This window comes from Halyomorpha halys, unplaced genomic scaffold, assembly GCF_000696795.3.
Source record: "Halyomorpha halys isolate HHAL.00 unplaced genomic scaffold, Hhal_1.1 Scaffold865.1, whole genome shotgun sequence".
Classification (NCBI taxonomy): Eukaryota; Metazoa; Arthropoda; class Insecta; order Hemiptera; family Pentatomidae; genus Halyomorpha; species Halyomorpha halys.
The window spans coordinates 190,504-207,686 of record NW_027110332.1 but is presented as its reverse complement, the minus strand read 5'-3'; the positions used below and the strand labels follow the sequence as shown (position 1 = coordinate 207,686).

Below are 17,183 nucleotides of genomic sequence, written 5' to 3'. Positions count from 1 at the left end.
GTGGAATGGATGCACACAAAAGGGTATGGATGTACACCAAAGTGGAATGGATGCACACAAAAGGGTATGGATGTACACCAAAGTGGATCTACACCAAAGTATACACCAAAGGGTATGGATGTACACCAAAGTGGAATGGATGTACAAAAAAAAAATATGTGGTATCATCATCCATATATCTAAGATTATCAAAAAAATATCGATTTATTATACGGTGTGAAACCATATCGATTATCCAAATTACTTATTTATAAAAACTGACCAATCGTACATGGAATTCTTCAAACTTAGAGTCGACACATTAATTGTATGTACTTATTTAAGATATTAATTATACAAACTTTTGCCAAAAGGTAGCAATAGCAAAGAAAAAATATTTTTAAAGAAATATATCAGTTAATCATAGTTTGCAAAACTTCTGGACAAAATTTACTAGACAAAGTTTTGTTTTCAAGCAGTTTTCCTTGGCCAGCTACAGAGTAGACCTGCTTCCCAGGAAGTGCACTTTTGTAGATATGAAGTAACAGAAATAGAATGTTGGGTCAACGTACGATCTGATTATGAACGAGCCATTAACGAAAGTTTTATCTCCTGTTTTTGTTTTTTCAATAAAAATAATGTTCAAGAAGTATTTATATTAAAGTTGGAAACTAACCATTTAGCATGTGTTAATGTTACCAATCAAATCATAATTTTCATGTAAAATACTTATTAATATCACAAGTAAAATTATTAGTGAAGAAATAATACTCTTAACGATTTCTATCATTATACTTAAATTGTATTGAAGCATATCCACTCTGTTTTTTATAATGAGTAGAGAAAATATTTTAGAAATCAGAAAATATTTTAACTGGTAAATGTATTATAGAAGCGCCTTAAAATGATCTTTCATACAAAAAAGTTTTAAAATATTTTCCTGGAGAATATTTATCTCTACTCGGGAGTAGGGTATCTGCAGATGATTCAATTTCTGGCTTTGTGATTCACAGCCTTATACGGGTTAGGAACCAGTATATTAAGAAAAATTAAAGCGTAGAGATGAACGGATTAAAGAAACGGAAATAGGAGATTAATGATTGTTTGAGAGTGGTTTATTTCATCATTAACACACACAATTTTGATCCAAATATACTCTCAACTTTTATTTTCAGAAACTCTCCAACGTTTCGGCCCTCAAGCCATTTTCAAGGAGACAGCCTTAAATATTGATGTCATGTTCTTTAAAATCTTATCTGCAGGCTAACTGCCCATGTCATATATAACATTTTATATTTTAAATCTAAAACTTTTTCACATAAATAATCTTCTCTTTTTCCACTTACAAACATATCTATAAATACTGTTATAAATGATGTTGAACGTTGACGTAGGAGAGGTTCTAAAAATAAAAGTTGAGAGTATATTTGGATCAAAATTGTGTTATTAGGGAAATAAGAGTTTGGAAGAAGGCGGTCGATTGTTTAGAGAACCTTCTCGGATCAAATAATTCAAAATTCCTCAAGTACGAGGTTGAGTTATTTTGACCTGGGACTGATCCCTCATCCCTATGAAGGTACCTCTACACGTTTGCCAAACAAATGGCTAATTTGCGCATGCGCAAAGGTGTCGACGGGTTATTTGGATTGGCTGGTACAAGTTGACCTGAGTTAGCGGCCGAACCGTCGAGTGTCGTTTTTTGGGCACAAATCAAAGGGCGCGTGTTCTGTATCCACACGTTTGTTGTCAGTTTGTATTCTTTAAGAACTCACAACAGATGAATATTTATGCTCTGTTTTTTAATCAATTAAGGAGTTTCCCCAACCTTTGGATTCAATAATTAACTCTTGTTTTAATATTGTATATTTTAAAATTCTATCGATTCGGTGTCAATACATCGTTTCAAATAAAGTTTAGAAGTTTATTTTTGATTTAATAGTACAAATATATATATTTATGAAGACATTAATGTCTAGGTAATTAAATAAAAATGTTTCTGATAAAAATTCTAGAACAGAGATTGAATATATAGGTTATCTTTATTTCGTTCCTTTTTATAATGGAAATAGACTAAATCGAATGTAATAGCTGAACAAATTCAAAAGAACAAAAAAAGCATGTGGATACTGACGTTTGTTTCTTCCTTTTTTTACCAAACATTTGTATAAGCCTTTGATTTGCGGCAAGTGGCAAAAGTGTAGTTCCTAATCTATTAGTCTCATTTCTAATTGTAGATAATCGCAATACTACATACTTCACTCAATATAAGAGGAAATGTTTCTTAAATTAAAATCTGTACCACTACAACCCATGAAGGGATTCAGTACTTTGTAATAGAGTACTGTTACTACATCAACGGTTATGCAAGGAGATGATGTGGTCAGAATCACGCTCAACCGCCAGATTTTTACCCAATTTAGGGTACCCAATTTATGAGGCTGGGTGGACCCCAAGAGGGCTCCAGAACCCACAGGGTTGACTCACGGCTACAGTGTAACAGAAAACAATTTTCTGCTCAGCCGAATTCAAAGCATCGTGCCTTACAACGGTGCCACCGCGCTCCCAAAAAATTTCTTAACTCATAAATGTTTTATTGACTATTCAAACAAATTTGACCGTAAGCTTCCTGGCATTGTTTGCCCGTTGGCCCAGCTCTGGGGTGCCTATTAGATATATCCGACCACTGCGGTTGTTTTTCGTTATCTTCCCCGTCATCATCATGATGAACTTAATTTTAAAAGTTTAACTTACCATAACATAGATGTCCCTATCCTGAGTCAAGCAAAATATAATTGGTTGATTTTTGTGGTTTTGATGGCTGTTCAGCGTTTTGTTTGCTGAAAAACTCCGTACTTTACAAAGAGAGAAATGGGACACTTGATCTTCCTAGAGCTCATTTCAACTTCACAAATTTAAAAAAACGGGGTTGTATTTAATACATAATGAAAGGAGATTAGGCAATTATGCGATGCATGTTGAAAGATAGGATACTTCAAATCTTAGAGAGTGGTAGAGTCCTGACTTCAAATTATCAATTAAAAGAACGATGTCGTTGCTACAATTTCCACTTACCGGAGATGAAAACAAATTGATTTTTTTTTTTAATGTATCTAGTATTTTTCGAGGGATCATAAAAAAGCTCGAACTATCAAAAGTAAATTATATCTTAGATTCAATATCAAGAGCCTAGGGAAGAAAATAGGGAAATAAATAAAAAACTGCACTAGACATAATGAAACTAGATGAGTGAAACAAAAATCTAAAATGCCTTTTAATAACAGATAATCAAACTGAAAATGACAGTCTCTAAAACCCGACCTAGCTGTAGTTGCTCCAGGAGAAAAAAAAATGAAGATTAGAAAACCGGTTCGACATCCTTTCTTTCTTAAATATCTGAGGATCCCATGAAATGTATTTAAGCCGAAAAAAATATAAAACAGATTAGCCGTGATTAGTTGAATTTAATCTAACGATTACTTAAGAAGTCTCTTTAAATCTACTTTTTACAAAAAATTAGTACTTAAATTCCAATACAAAAGACTCTTTGATAGTTACTGTGTTCCAACTAATATATAGAAAATGAATTATTGTTTGTTCATTTGATTCCAATTAGCAACAATAAGGGAACATATAATATACTGCTCATAACAGGTAATCTTGATGGTATTCAATAAAAACTACGAAAAATCATAAAAGACAAATGACAATTAAAAAACAAAAAATAATAAATTGTCAGAAATGCAGAAGCTACGATAAATCAAGACCTATATCGGCGTTTTTGTTGATTGATAAATATTTACACAATGATAGTTCATGAAATTAATTACAATTATAATAATGATCAACTAAAAGTAGTACATGAAAGACTATTTACAACATAGTGAATTTTGAGAAATATATGTACGGGTTATTTTGATGCTTAACAATAATATTTCTATCAAAATATTTATTAAATATAAATACGATTTGTTACTGCTGACATTTTATAACACATTCTTTATAGGGGATAACTGTTTAAAGAAAATTTGAATATCAAGAAAATAAACTTCATTTGAATTTCTAAAAGGTCTGATTTTCTGTAGTCCGAAGTAGCCGATTTGGCGAAAGCATTACTGAAGTATTATGATTATTTATTTACTTTTTGTGAATAAGGTATTATTTTCTCCTTGACATATAGAAAATTAGTTTATAATTTATGCATAATTATTTATATTTTTATAAGATTTGTATGCACTACATTACTTTTCGATTTTATTTACTAGAATAATAAAAGTTCAAACATTTTTCCCTTGTTTTGTATATCTAGGAAGAGCTGGAGGTTAATTTTATGTCAAATATTAATTAAATTTTTGGAAAATTTTAAGTTGAAATTATAAAATTGTAGTTAGTTTTATTTTAACTTTTATAAAATCGATAATTTTAAATTATTAAAATATGAAATTTTAACAAAAGCCCAACATTAGCAAAGGATGATTCAAGACGGCTGGAGTTTTAAAAATGCACGAAAAAAGTAGCCGTTATTTTATTTTCTGACGCCAGAATGAAATCATTCTAAATTTTATTTTGTTTTTTACGTTCATTCATGTAAAATGCGAGTGGAAATATTTTATTCCAAAACAAATTTTTTTTTTCACTTCCTATATGAATATAAAGCTTGCCTATATACACAATATAAAACAAATTATCGATTGTGTGCATACTTTTGATAATTTGTTTTTATAGGGTTACTTACAAAACATTATCAATAATTAAAAAGTATGAAAAATCACAGGAGAGAGAAATACTTTATTCATCTATGCTGCCTAAATACATCAGGTTACTACTATCTCACACAGCATACTTATCAATCCGTAATCGGACATACATAAATTACACATACATGGTATAATAAGATATAAAGAAAACAATTTTTTTTTCCCTACAATTTCCTTTTACAATCAATTTCAGTCTATACACCAAATACAAATGTTTCAATTCATTCCTTTCTTCTTTCCCATTTCTGCTCCTCCAATTTCATCATTTCACAATTTTTTAATTCACCCGATCAACAAATTCGCTCTCCGGAATTCACCCTCCGAGATCCTCTTCAGTGACCCGCTAAACAAATTCACTATTAGACGGCATAAAATTCATCCTCAAGATGAATGAAGAATGGATGATAATTATGTAGAATGATGCAAATATCGTTAAAATGAGAAACATACTGAAGGAACTTTTTTTTAATAATAAATAGGTTCTCCTTTTTTTTTCCTCTCTCTAAACTTCGTTATAGCAAAATCTTTGTGAAAATTTAATACTATAAAGCTTGTGACACCGTATGATAAGTAATACTCCAGAATCCTTGTCCTCAAGCGTCAACACTGTCTACAAACAAAAGAAATGTTTCTATAATAAATACCTGAAATTTATTATAAAGGATTTAATGAAACGTTTTGACGTGACAACGTCTTATAAATCATTTTGCGGGATGCCATGTTAGAAAAAGTGTCCCGTAACGGAAATTGACTTCGTTTAACATATGGATATTATATCATATGTATAAAAATTAATTAATGTATAACCAAGCAAAAATAAATATCTGAATTCAATATGTGAACTGGTTTATTATTTCAAATATATAACATTGGATTGATTTTAATTTATATTTATGTAATATTAGCATAGAGTATACGTTGTCACGGAAATATGTCGCCTCGGCGCAAAGCGCCGAGGCCTACACGGGCACGGTTTTTTTTTAATAGGACATACTTTTTATAAATATGAGCTTTTTTTGGTAATGAGAATAAATGTACCTATTAGAAGAAAAAAAATAATAATCGACCAACAAGTGTAAATATTTTACCTTATAGGTAATTAGTCGAAGATCCTTCGGAAAAAATGACGTTGTTTCATCCCAATACTTGATTAATTTAATGAAAACCATGTATAGTTACTTATTAAAATTGCCAACTATAGTAACAAGGAATAAAAAATGGCGGATGTTCCAAAACCTATCTATTCCAAATAGATCTACTTACAGTCAATGGTTCCCGAGATAGAGTTTTTCAAAAAGATAAAAAATTTTCAACAAAAATCAATATTTTGTGAATTTATTTTGGAAAATATAAAAAACTAATATTACTCCAGACGACGTATAGATGTCTATTAGATCTTAGTTGAAAAGTAGTAGCAGTATATATAATGTTCGCCAAAATATATTCGATATATGTTGATTTTTTGGGTTTCAGAAAAAAACCTTGGTATATGGTAATTTATTGATTCTGTGTTAATTAGAAAAAAATGTTTCTTTTTAAAAAAACTATCTCGAAAACTTTGGAACGCAAAGAGCTCTATCTGGTCTCATATTTTAGAGAATTTATTCTACTTTAAATACTTTGCTATGAAGGATTTCAGTGCTGTATATAGTTTTAAGGATACAGAGCTTCGAACCAAAACTGAGCGAAACTTTAAGGTTTTTCTGGAATAAAATGAACTTCAGGGGGAGTGCACCTTGAGGTGCAACTTGAGGGGAGTGCATACCTCAATATTTACTTTTTAATCACATTTACTTTGTCCCCTATGGTCAACTATGGTTGGCATAGTATTTTGTTTTGACACTTAATTGTATATAGTTTTCATTAAAGTATTCAAAAATTGGAGTGAAATAACTTCTTTATTTCTCCTCTTCAGCTCTTGGACTATAACTACTATATTTAGAATCATTTCTGTAGGACAGCGCTTCCCAAATTAGGTGCCGCATGATTAGGCTTTTCCACAGCAGTAATAATAAATAATTGTGCAATTGATTTTGCGATTTAAAAGTAGAATCCATCAATATAAAATGGTAACACTAGGATCTCCTTGTTCTATGATAACTTTACACTCGTAGGCCATTTAGACTTAGAGGAAGAAATACATAATTTAGAAATAATGAGATGTTCATGAAATTTTTTAAAGAAAGAAAATTTCATTACGTTGTTTTAAATTTTTTTCATTATTTTTAAACATCACTTACATATTTTATTATGTTAATTCAATCTCTCATCACTTTCATTTACTTCCGGACCTTTTTTTATATATATTTTTTTTATTATTTAATTTATGTAATTCTTACCTCTACAATAGTATATGTTATCTTCTATATCAACTACGATATACTCAATTTATTGTTATGTATATCGCCTAGTTTGTTCATTATTATTTTAAGGTTTTTCTGAACTAAGGTTGTTATCTCGTTGTTTTTTTTTCAGCCCTGATGAAGGCCTGAAATTCAGGTCTAAACGTCAGCACAAATAAATAAGTTTGTTTATCTTTGTTAACCGCACCCACGACCACCTTCTCCTCATAATTTAGAAATCTTTAATGTATTATAGTTTCTGAACCCAATACATTTTCTTTTTTAAGTAGACATCTACTACTAATGGATATCTGTCAAAAATATTATACTATAAATATCATACTAAATATAATAAAATATTATTTAAAAAAATTAAAATCTGTGCCGCAACAACCCATGAATGGTCAGGGGTTCAGTAAGGAAAAACTAGACCAACGGTTGAGCAAGGAGGTGATTTTGTCGGAATCACGCTCGTCGACCGTCAGATTTTTACCCAATTAAGGGTACCCAATTTAAGAGGCTGAGTGGACCCCAGGAGGGCTCTAAAAAGCAATAAAATATTATACTATAAAAATATTATACATTCTAAAGGTTCCTTTGATATTTTGTGTTTTAATTAATGTTGGAGCATTTAATTTATACATTTTTTTCTTATTTACCCGTATATATAACCGCATTAAGGAAAATTGCCAGGAATCAGAGTTCTGCGGCGAAAAAAGTTTGGGAGGAGTGATGTAGCAAAATTAAGTTCCATGTCCACGAGATCAATTCTTTAACTATAATCATTACTTGTCCTCACTTGAGAGTTTGAATTAAAAACCCGCTGAGCACTAGAACCCTAGCAGCCCTAGAGCAGTGGTCTATTCCCATTCAGAGCGATGCGGGCGCAGCTGTCTGCCCAGCCCCCGGTTTTTTTAATCCCCTTCCCTCCCTCCTACTATCAACTTATAGTGATAAATGGACTGAATAGCTTGATCTATGGCACAGCTCTGAAACTTGATGTTCTGTAGTTGTTGAGGTGTATTACGACCAGAAATTAATTATCAAAGCCTTTACAAGTTCTTCGGGCAGCAGCTTTATTAAACACTAGGGATATTTATGATCTTTAGTTTAACATGTTAAAACGTGTTAAATGAATAAATATTTCCTTCTTTAACCATGTTAAAACGACATAATATATATCAGGGGTATTCATGATCTTTGGTTTAACATGTTAAAGCGTGTTAAATGGAAAAACTCATGTTAAATCGAAAAAAATTGCCTTCTTTTACCGTGGTAAAACGAAATAACATTTAACATGGCTGAGTCTCTTAAATGGAGAATGGCGTCACACAATAGACCAGTTGAGATCGCCGCCATTTTTGTTGTTGTGACAGCTCAGTTCTTTCGTGTGTTTGTGGTATTCATATCCCTGTTATTAAACCAGAATGGATAATTTTAATGATACATTTGAGAAAAAAACAATGTAATTTCATTCTACTATCTGAAAATTTGTAAACGCTCGCCAGATAAAAATCTCACTATATGAACCATGTAATTATTCTTAGGGGACATATGTCCCAGAATAAAGTTATTTTTTCATTTCATAAGCTAAACTTTCACACAAATTCCACTTTTCACTCACTCTAGGCATGTTGTAATTAATTACTTAAATCAAAACTGAAGTAAACAATAACATGAGGGTCTGGAAGGAAGGTTATAAACATAAGGCTTATACAAGTTGCTGAGAAAATCCGCTAGGGGCTCTTATGCATTTAACGTTTAACATGACTTCAAATAGGGCTGCTCACAATCTTATAGTTATAACATTTAACATGATAAAACATTTAACATTTAACACAACATCATGAATACCCCTATCATGGTACAGAGTATGTTACTAGGTCTGTTAAATGCAGAATGACGTCACGCAACAGACCATCTGAGCTAGTCACAATTTTGTTTGTTGTGTTAGGTAACTAGCTCGTAGTTTGTGTTTTGATTGTGTTAGTATTGTTTTGGATGTTTTTATAACTAATAAAGCAATGGCTGACAATAATAATAGTGCAATGACAATTGTCAATCAGCTCATCTTGATTCTCTTCCTCACAAGTCAGAAGATTAAAAGGCACTCAGAAGCCAAACTTTCACACAACTCCTACTTATCACTTACTTTAGGCATGTTGTAATAAATTACTTTAATCAAAACTTAGAAGAAAACAATAACATAAAGTTTCGGAAGGAAAGGTTATAAAACAAGTTGTTCGGAAAATCCGCTAGCTCTTATGCATTTAACATTTAGCATGGCTATAAATAGGGCTGCTCACTCCCTATACTTATAACATTTAACATAGTAAAAGATTTTACATTCAACATAACATCATGAATACCCCTACCGTTACCTGTAATGCTGGATCTATATACGTTTGCCACTTGCCGCAAATCCAAGACTTGTGCAAATGCTTGGTAAACAAATGAAGCAACGAACGTAGGTATCCGCACATTTGTTTGTTCTTTTAATTTTTTCGGCTAATAAACTCGAATAACTATATTTTCATTATAAAAACTAACAAAATATAAATAAGTGAAATGAAAGAATGAATTTAATTACCTAGACATATACTGTCTTCATAAATATATATTTGTGCTAAGTTAAATAAAAAATAAAATGCTATAGTTAATAGTTAATTAGCAAGATTTGAAAGAATGCATTTACACAGAATCGATAGAATTTTAAAATATACTATCTTAAACAAGTGTTAACTATCCCAAGGTTGGGGGAAATTCGTCAATTAATTAAAACAAGGTGGGCACAAATATTTATGTTGGAAGTTCAAAAACAATGCAAACGTATGGATGCACCACAAGCGCCCTTTGATTTGTGCCCAAAAACCAACACCCCACGACTGGTCGGGCGCAAATTGAGGCCAACTTGAACCAGCCAATCCAGATAATCCATCCATACCGTTGCGCATACAAAAATTTACCATTTGTTTGGCAAACGTGTAGATGCAACTTTACTTTACGTTTCAATCGAGAAAATTAAATCGATATGGTATCATTTAGTCAAAAAGTCACAAAAATCTTTATTCGTCTTTGAAAAATCTCTTACTTAAACTTCTTACCATAAATCACTGTAGGCATCACAATGTTTCTTGTACTTTTATTGCACAATTATCGAATTTAATGAAGAATATGTCCTTCATTCATTGGTATCCACATATTAAACTATTCATAATGAGGTGTAGATAGTTGACCGTAGATTACTCTTTGGAGAAGATGGTCGGGGGTGTGGTCAGCAAAAAAAATAAATAAATAAACATTTATTCATGCCAACATTTCGCCCCACTTTGTAAAGCTTCATCAGGGCTAAAAAGATACAATTAAAAATATTTTGACATAATAGAATAAAATACAAAAAGTAAATTAAGGTAGGATTAAAATTATGTAATTATAAGTGAAAAGAAAATTATATACAAATGAAAGAAAAGAGGAAATAAAATCTTCACCATCTTCTCCAATCAATTATGTAATTTTTTAACTTTACAAAATATTTACATTATGTTTTATTTTTTTAGTGAACATAACCTATGCCGCATTCGCGTAATGTTATTGGATAAGAGTCATTTTTAATCCAACAGTTCCCTTAATTTTTTTAAAAATATTTTTAGCATTGTTTATTTCACATTTATACTAAACTATTTTATTTATATTATACTATTTTATTTCTTCTTTTCTTCCATTTCAATATAATTTTCTTTTCACTTATAACTACATAATTTTAACCATACCTTAATTTACTTTTTGCATTTTATCCTATTATGTCAAAATATTTTTAGTTGTATCTTTATAGTCCTGATGAAGCTCTACAAAGTGGGGCAAAACTTTGCCATAAATAAATAATTTTTTGTTTATTTATGTTGTTTTGTTTTTTTCTGACGGCACGCCCCCGACCATCTTCATTCAGATCATTGAATTGAACAATTCGCGTACGAACGCAGCTTAAATTTCCATGCGACTAAATTATTTATATTTACCCATAATATTTATAGTATATATTACTTATTTGAATTCATTTTATAATAAAATACAAAGTAATCATAATAAATAAGTCTTTATAGTGGTTTAGACTGAACGAAATTATAATCATTGTAGAGTTATAGATTTTTTAATTGTGCCTTGCAAATCCGACATTCTTACAAGTCATTGTTCTCAACCATTATTGAAATATTGAAACTAAGAAATATATTAATTGCATCTTTTTTTTTTTTAGATGGGCCACGTTATTGTAACATCAGTGAGCCTTCTTTGGATTTTGTTGACAGTCATTTCGTCTTTGGCTGTATTCTACGCTTTATTCACTCCAAAATGGCTGATTGGACCACAAAGGATATCTTATGGTAATTGAAAGTATACTTTTCAGTAAGACTCAATGGATACAAAGATTCAAAATTAAAATATATCAATTGTTCACCCTAATGATTATGTTCTTCTAGCGTTACTACAGTACACTAATTTTTTTTCTTCCAATTAGTAATTGTATTCCAACATCTCACTATTTTTTTAATTTTCTCGTATTTAAGAAGTCAGGGTTTTTCCATTCATAACAGGAAAAACGCCTCATACTTTATAATGAAAATTAAATATAAAATCTGCTATACCTCTGTTAATTTTTCCAAATTATAAATATAATTTAATCTTACCTGGATAAAGATATGGGCTCTGGTAAACAATTATCACTTGATTATTACTAGTGTACAAATCAAGCTCCAGTGAAGAGAAATTCAAATTCATGCTTATAATATTATTATTGTTTTAATTAAATAGCAGCTTTCGACTTCTGCTCCCTCAGGATGGATGAACAAATCCTCCAAAGCATCCTTCTCGAGTGCATGTCGGGTCCACACTAACTTGTATTATTCTACATGAGTGAGATTTAGAATTATCGCCACTGGAGCTTGTTTTGTAAACTACTACCACACTTGAAACCATACAAAGAACACTGTCACTAACAAGGCTTGCTCCACTTACTGTTAGAATTTAAGGCAACACTAATGAAATTGGTCCACACGCGCAAGTAGCTTTCGCGCCTTTATGCTTGGGATCGGCGGTACAGCAGTGTTACCAGGTCATTACAAGTACTAACAAAACTCATCAATGTTCACACTTTTTAAAAATTAAATTACGATTATGTATTAAGAGAATTATTATATAAACTATTTGATTGCGCTGTCTCCTAAAAGTTTACATAAATTTTCGACCAAAACTGAGATTTCGAAGAAGTCTAGTTTTTTCTCAAAACTGTGCTTAATGCTAGCTTTACTGAAATCGTTTTCCCATCAAAAATATGGATTTGAAAGATTACTTTTTAAAGCAAACTAAACATGTCCAAATAATGGACAAAGTAGTTTTAATTGTCACTTGGGATGTGGAAATCCCAACTGATTGTAGCAAGAAGCTGCTCATATTATCATTAATAATTAAAAGGATTTAAACAAAATAAAGGAGCCTTAAAAATATAAACAAAAACCAACCGAATTTACTACAAATTTATCAGTCATTTTGGCTGAGCATGAACCCAGCAGAGTTTCCTATTTTTTATCCCCTAAAGATGTTCCTGAGCATTTATCTCAAGGTAGACGAATTGTACAATTTTTTATATATTTGGATATGGTGATGATAAAAATCTTTACGATTACTTTCAATGCAATTTGAAATTGAAATGGTAAATTGTAGCTCTTCCATCAGGGTCTAAATAATCCAGATTTCGTAAACGATTTATGATCTTGCCTCATCTCATGATTTAAAAAAAAAAACGCTGGATGTGTCCAGGTGAGAAAAATAACTTCTACCCTGTAGCTCAGGTGGTTGAGGCTAAGGTCTTTGCAACCTGGAAACTATAGGTGGTGCTGGTTATTAGATCTGGCCTGAGGGGTTGACCCCCCACCATGGTTAGAATAGGTTAGTTACCTCCAGATACAACCCCCCTCATATAATATATGACCAGGAAGAGGATCATAAAAAAAATGTGAGAAAAAAAGGATGTCACATTAAGAGTATACTGTTGAGAGAAACGCTCTGTCTTACCATTAGAAGAAGGGCAGAGTAAAACTCGATTGAATATGGGTGGAGAGGTAAAAGAGGGAGTAACATAAACATTAAAGGGGTTAGTAAAAACATCAAAGATTTATAATTGACAAAAGTATAAACAAAACTGATGAAATATAGATGTTTATTTCCAAATATGAATAAAATGCTCAAGGCTCCTCTTCTCCTGTTAACATAGGATTAACATGGTCAGCATCTTTCTTTCATAGAAGCAATTGCTCTACAATATTGGAATAGTGTTATTGTTTCAAAAGTTCCGATCATCTTTATTTATAAAGAATTAAGGTCATTGAATGGGCTTGCATTGACTTCTGGCATAATATTACCCCAAACAAAAAATTCATAATTTTTTCAAAAAATCCAATACATTTTCATTTCAGTAATAAAGTGGTAGGAACACATATAAAATTATTTATTATAACCTAAATAATATTTTCATAACAATGAAAATCTTTAGACACAAAAAGTGTCAATGTACATACCTTCAAACATCCTGTATAATATTTGATTATTCCTCTTTAATTCTAATCCCTCTCTATCAATTACTTAGGAGAAAATGGAAGCGCTGTTGCTTTGGGCCCGCCATCTGTTGGAGTATTCAACAGATGCACCAGAATGGACGGTGAAAGGAGCTGCGGTATATTTGCTATGGATGGCCTTTCTACGGATTCTAATGTATTCCCCACTCTATGGAAAATATCTCTTGTTTTCTTCACTCTTGGTATAACTGTTATGGCCTTCACAGCAATGGCTGCTTTACTCAGCTGTTGCATTCAGAGTGTTAACAAGAAGAGCATCTTCACTGTCACTGGGAGTGTCCAGGCACTAGCGGGTATGTTTTTATAAGTTATAATATATCGCTTCGAAAAACACTCATCAATTCAATTTCAACAACAAAGGACTAATATAGTAATAAATCTTATATTTGATTTCTTCTTCCAGATTAAATTATGAAAACAAATGATTATACTATTTATAATTATTAATACTGCTGTAGTAATGTACACCTAAATATGTTAGGTATATCCCAAGGCCCAGGAGAGATTTATTTTTGTTGTTCTCTCTCAGAAAAAGAAAAACAGCAATTATAACTTACAATCTATTAAAATTAAAATATTCGTAATTTTTTCAATAAAGTTATTATCCAAATTAAAAAAGGTGGGGTCTGGGTCAGGCAGCTCCCTCTACTCTCCTTCAGTAGACCATTGTGCAGGAAAAATCATTGATTATCTAATTATTGAGGTTCAGAAAATTAATAATTTGAAGTAGTAATAAATAAATACTATAAAATGCTACTTAAGGAGGAAGAGGAAGAAGAACAAGAAGATTTTATATATTTTTAAAAGATAGTTCAGAAAATGGATAAAATAATTTGTCTGCAAGGTCTACCATTCGAAAAACATAAAACGTATGTGAGGAATTCACTTTGTGTCCGACTATGGTGGTCAAGCATGTTAGGACTGCATCTAAGCACTCCTAAAGTCAGTGAGGTTCATTTCAACGAATAGTTTGACAGTCAGAAAACTGGCAGATGTATGTGCAGTACAGATTTAGTTTTCCAAAAATTTTGGAACTGTTAGACATTTGTTCCAACTAGCTCAGACTCAGCAAGGACTGGGAGTCTGATTCTGAACTAGGCAACATTCAACCATGAGCAGTATGTTAATCCTGTATTAGGTGCTCCCATTGTTTTACCAAGTTTAGGATTCTTTGTTAGAACAAGCCTGATAATAACTAATATTTTATTAGTTATTACTAACAAATTTTACTAGATCAGAGAAATTTTCAAATACTATGTGAATTTAGTTGCCACTTTACCATATGTTTCTATGTATATCTCATATCTGTGGCTTGAAGCAACAATCAATATACAAATTCCTAATTCATTCAGAAAAAATAATCTTAAAAACTATTACTGAAGATTTTCAGAAAGAAGGATGAACTTACGCTGTTGTGATACAATACAAAAATAAATCAAAAGAGGCTTTTCTGAGAACATTGTTTATTTTTTCATATAAAAGTTGAGTCTTGATAAAAAATATTGTATAAAAAACTGAAAACTTTAAAAATGGACATAGGTTGTTGCTACAAATCACATATAAATTAAAATTAATAATTTATTTTTCTCAATTTAACTTTAAAATTCATTTGAAAACCCCTGCTGAGTATTAAATTTTACTGCTCTAAACAAATATATTCTTACCTGAATCTATTCAACCATTGAAGTTTAAATAATTGCATTAACTACTGATCACAAAGATTTTCTATTCCAAATAAATAGGAGACTAAATAGATGGAAGACCCTATTTCTATCTGGTATTGTTAGTTTGTAATTATCATGGATGGATATCAGTAATTTTAAACTACTTTTGTGACTAACAAGATAAATCCTTTTATTTAAGTTAAGCCCTAAGTTAAGTTAAGGTAAATTTATTAAACTTTAAACAATGTTTTAGATGTTTTGATAATCCAGGTCTTTTCTACATTCTTGGGATCGTCATGTATTCTGCAGGCTGGGGAAGTGCAAGGGTTGTTCGACTATGTGGACCTGAATCTCAACCATTTTATTTAGGAGACTGTTCTATTGGTAAGCAATGATTGACCATAAGATAACATTAAGAGTATATTACATTGTAAAATCACTATTTATTTCATTAATTGAACCCGTGTCATTTTAGTTGATAAAAATACATTAGGGTAGGTTTGAAAAGGCAAGATAATGCTATAAAAAATAATTGAAGAGCTCTCACTAAAAAGGTGATACTTAAGAAAAATAACGACTTAGCTTTGACCAAATTGACATATTTTAAATTTCGGCATATAAGAAAGAGCCTTCGTTGATGAATAAGAATTGCTTCATTGAAAGCAGATGTCAGATTAATTCAAAAAGAAACTTTTTACTCTGAAAAATCATAGTATTGAGCTTGGTACTTTGAATCTTTTTAGAAGGAACCCTTCATTTAATATATAATTACCTTTTTAAAAACATTTCTAGAGCCTATCTTTTTACTATGAGAAGAAGCAATCTAGTTATAAACATTTCAGGCATGTTGTTTAATAGAAAATAATAGGAGTATGAAGAGCCACATCTGAAAACCTAGCATTATTTTTCAATTGAACTTTAGAACCACCAGTCAAAAGGAAAACATTTCCTCTTTCCTACCTGTCACTACCACTGGTGTACCATCCTCAGCAACTCCAACAAAATGCATGGTTTGACTTTTAATAAAATTCAGAAAAATAAAATAATTAATATAGTAAATGTTAAAACTTTTAGTTAGAATTTCACAATAAGATTTAAAAATTAACTTTTTTTCAGGATGGTCAGTTTATAGTGCTGTTTTTGGAATACTACTGACCTTAATCACAGCATCTTTATCAGTTTATGCAGAAAAAACTACATCAAGTGATAAAGTGAGTGAACATGTGGAAAAAGGAGAAACTTTAGTTTGTTTGTTATGAGGTAAATTTATTATTTATACTTATCAAAAATATAAAATATTAGTGAAGTAAAAATTATAAAAACAATTAAACATCTAAATCATTCAAAATGTTTTTAAAATAATTCTCATTATTAGTTTTCCCCCATCTTCCTTCCTAGATTGGTATTTACTATCATTTTCTAGGCGTTCTTTTCAACATATTATTGTTAATTTTGGATAACTAAATAAAATTTGTGTTTATATTAATTTCTTAATGATGAGATAATACTTGACTGTGGATACACATAAATGAGGAGATGGTTGGAGGCGCGGTCAGTGAAGAACACTAATAAGTAAAACTTGTTTATAATTAAAATAATAGGTCTATAAATAGTATTGAGAGACATGTATTATGAGGAGGTAAAGGTTGTATGAGAAAAGTAATATTAAAATTATGCAAGAGAAAAGAACAAATAATAAAATACATATCAAAACCTAGCTAGCAAATATATGTACAAAATATAAATTTAAAGTAAATTTTTGAGAAAAAAAACGAGGAATAAAATATACATGTAAGTTATTAATTTACTTACATATTT

The 17,183-nt window shown here is 30.7% G+C and overlaps 1 protein-coding gene across 1 annotated transcript in view; it reads left to right on the top strand.

Moving 5' to 3' along the window:
* LOC106686727 (LHFPL tetraspan subfamily member 2 protein) overlaps positions 1–17,183 on the top strand; it is a 33,585-nt gene that overhangs the window by 15,414 nt on the left and 988 nt on the right. The window contains exons 2-5 of the mRNA XM_014430187.3: positions 11,328–11,454; positions 13,713–13,994; positions 15,636–15,749; positions 16,482–16,625. Of these exons, the coding sequence (XP_014285673.1) occupies positions 11,328–11,454; positions 13,713–13,994; positions 15,636–15,749; positions 16,482–16,624 (666 nt within the window). The 3' untranslated portion in view covers position 16,625. The remainder of the gene's footprint in view (positions 1–11,327; positions 11,455–13,712; positions 13,995–15,635; positions 15,750–16,481; positions 16,626–17,183) is intronic.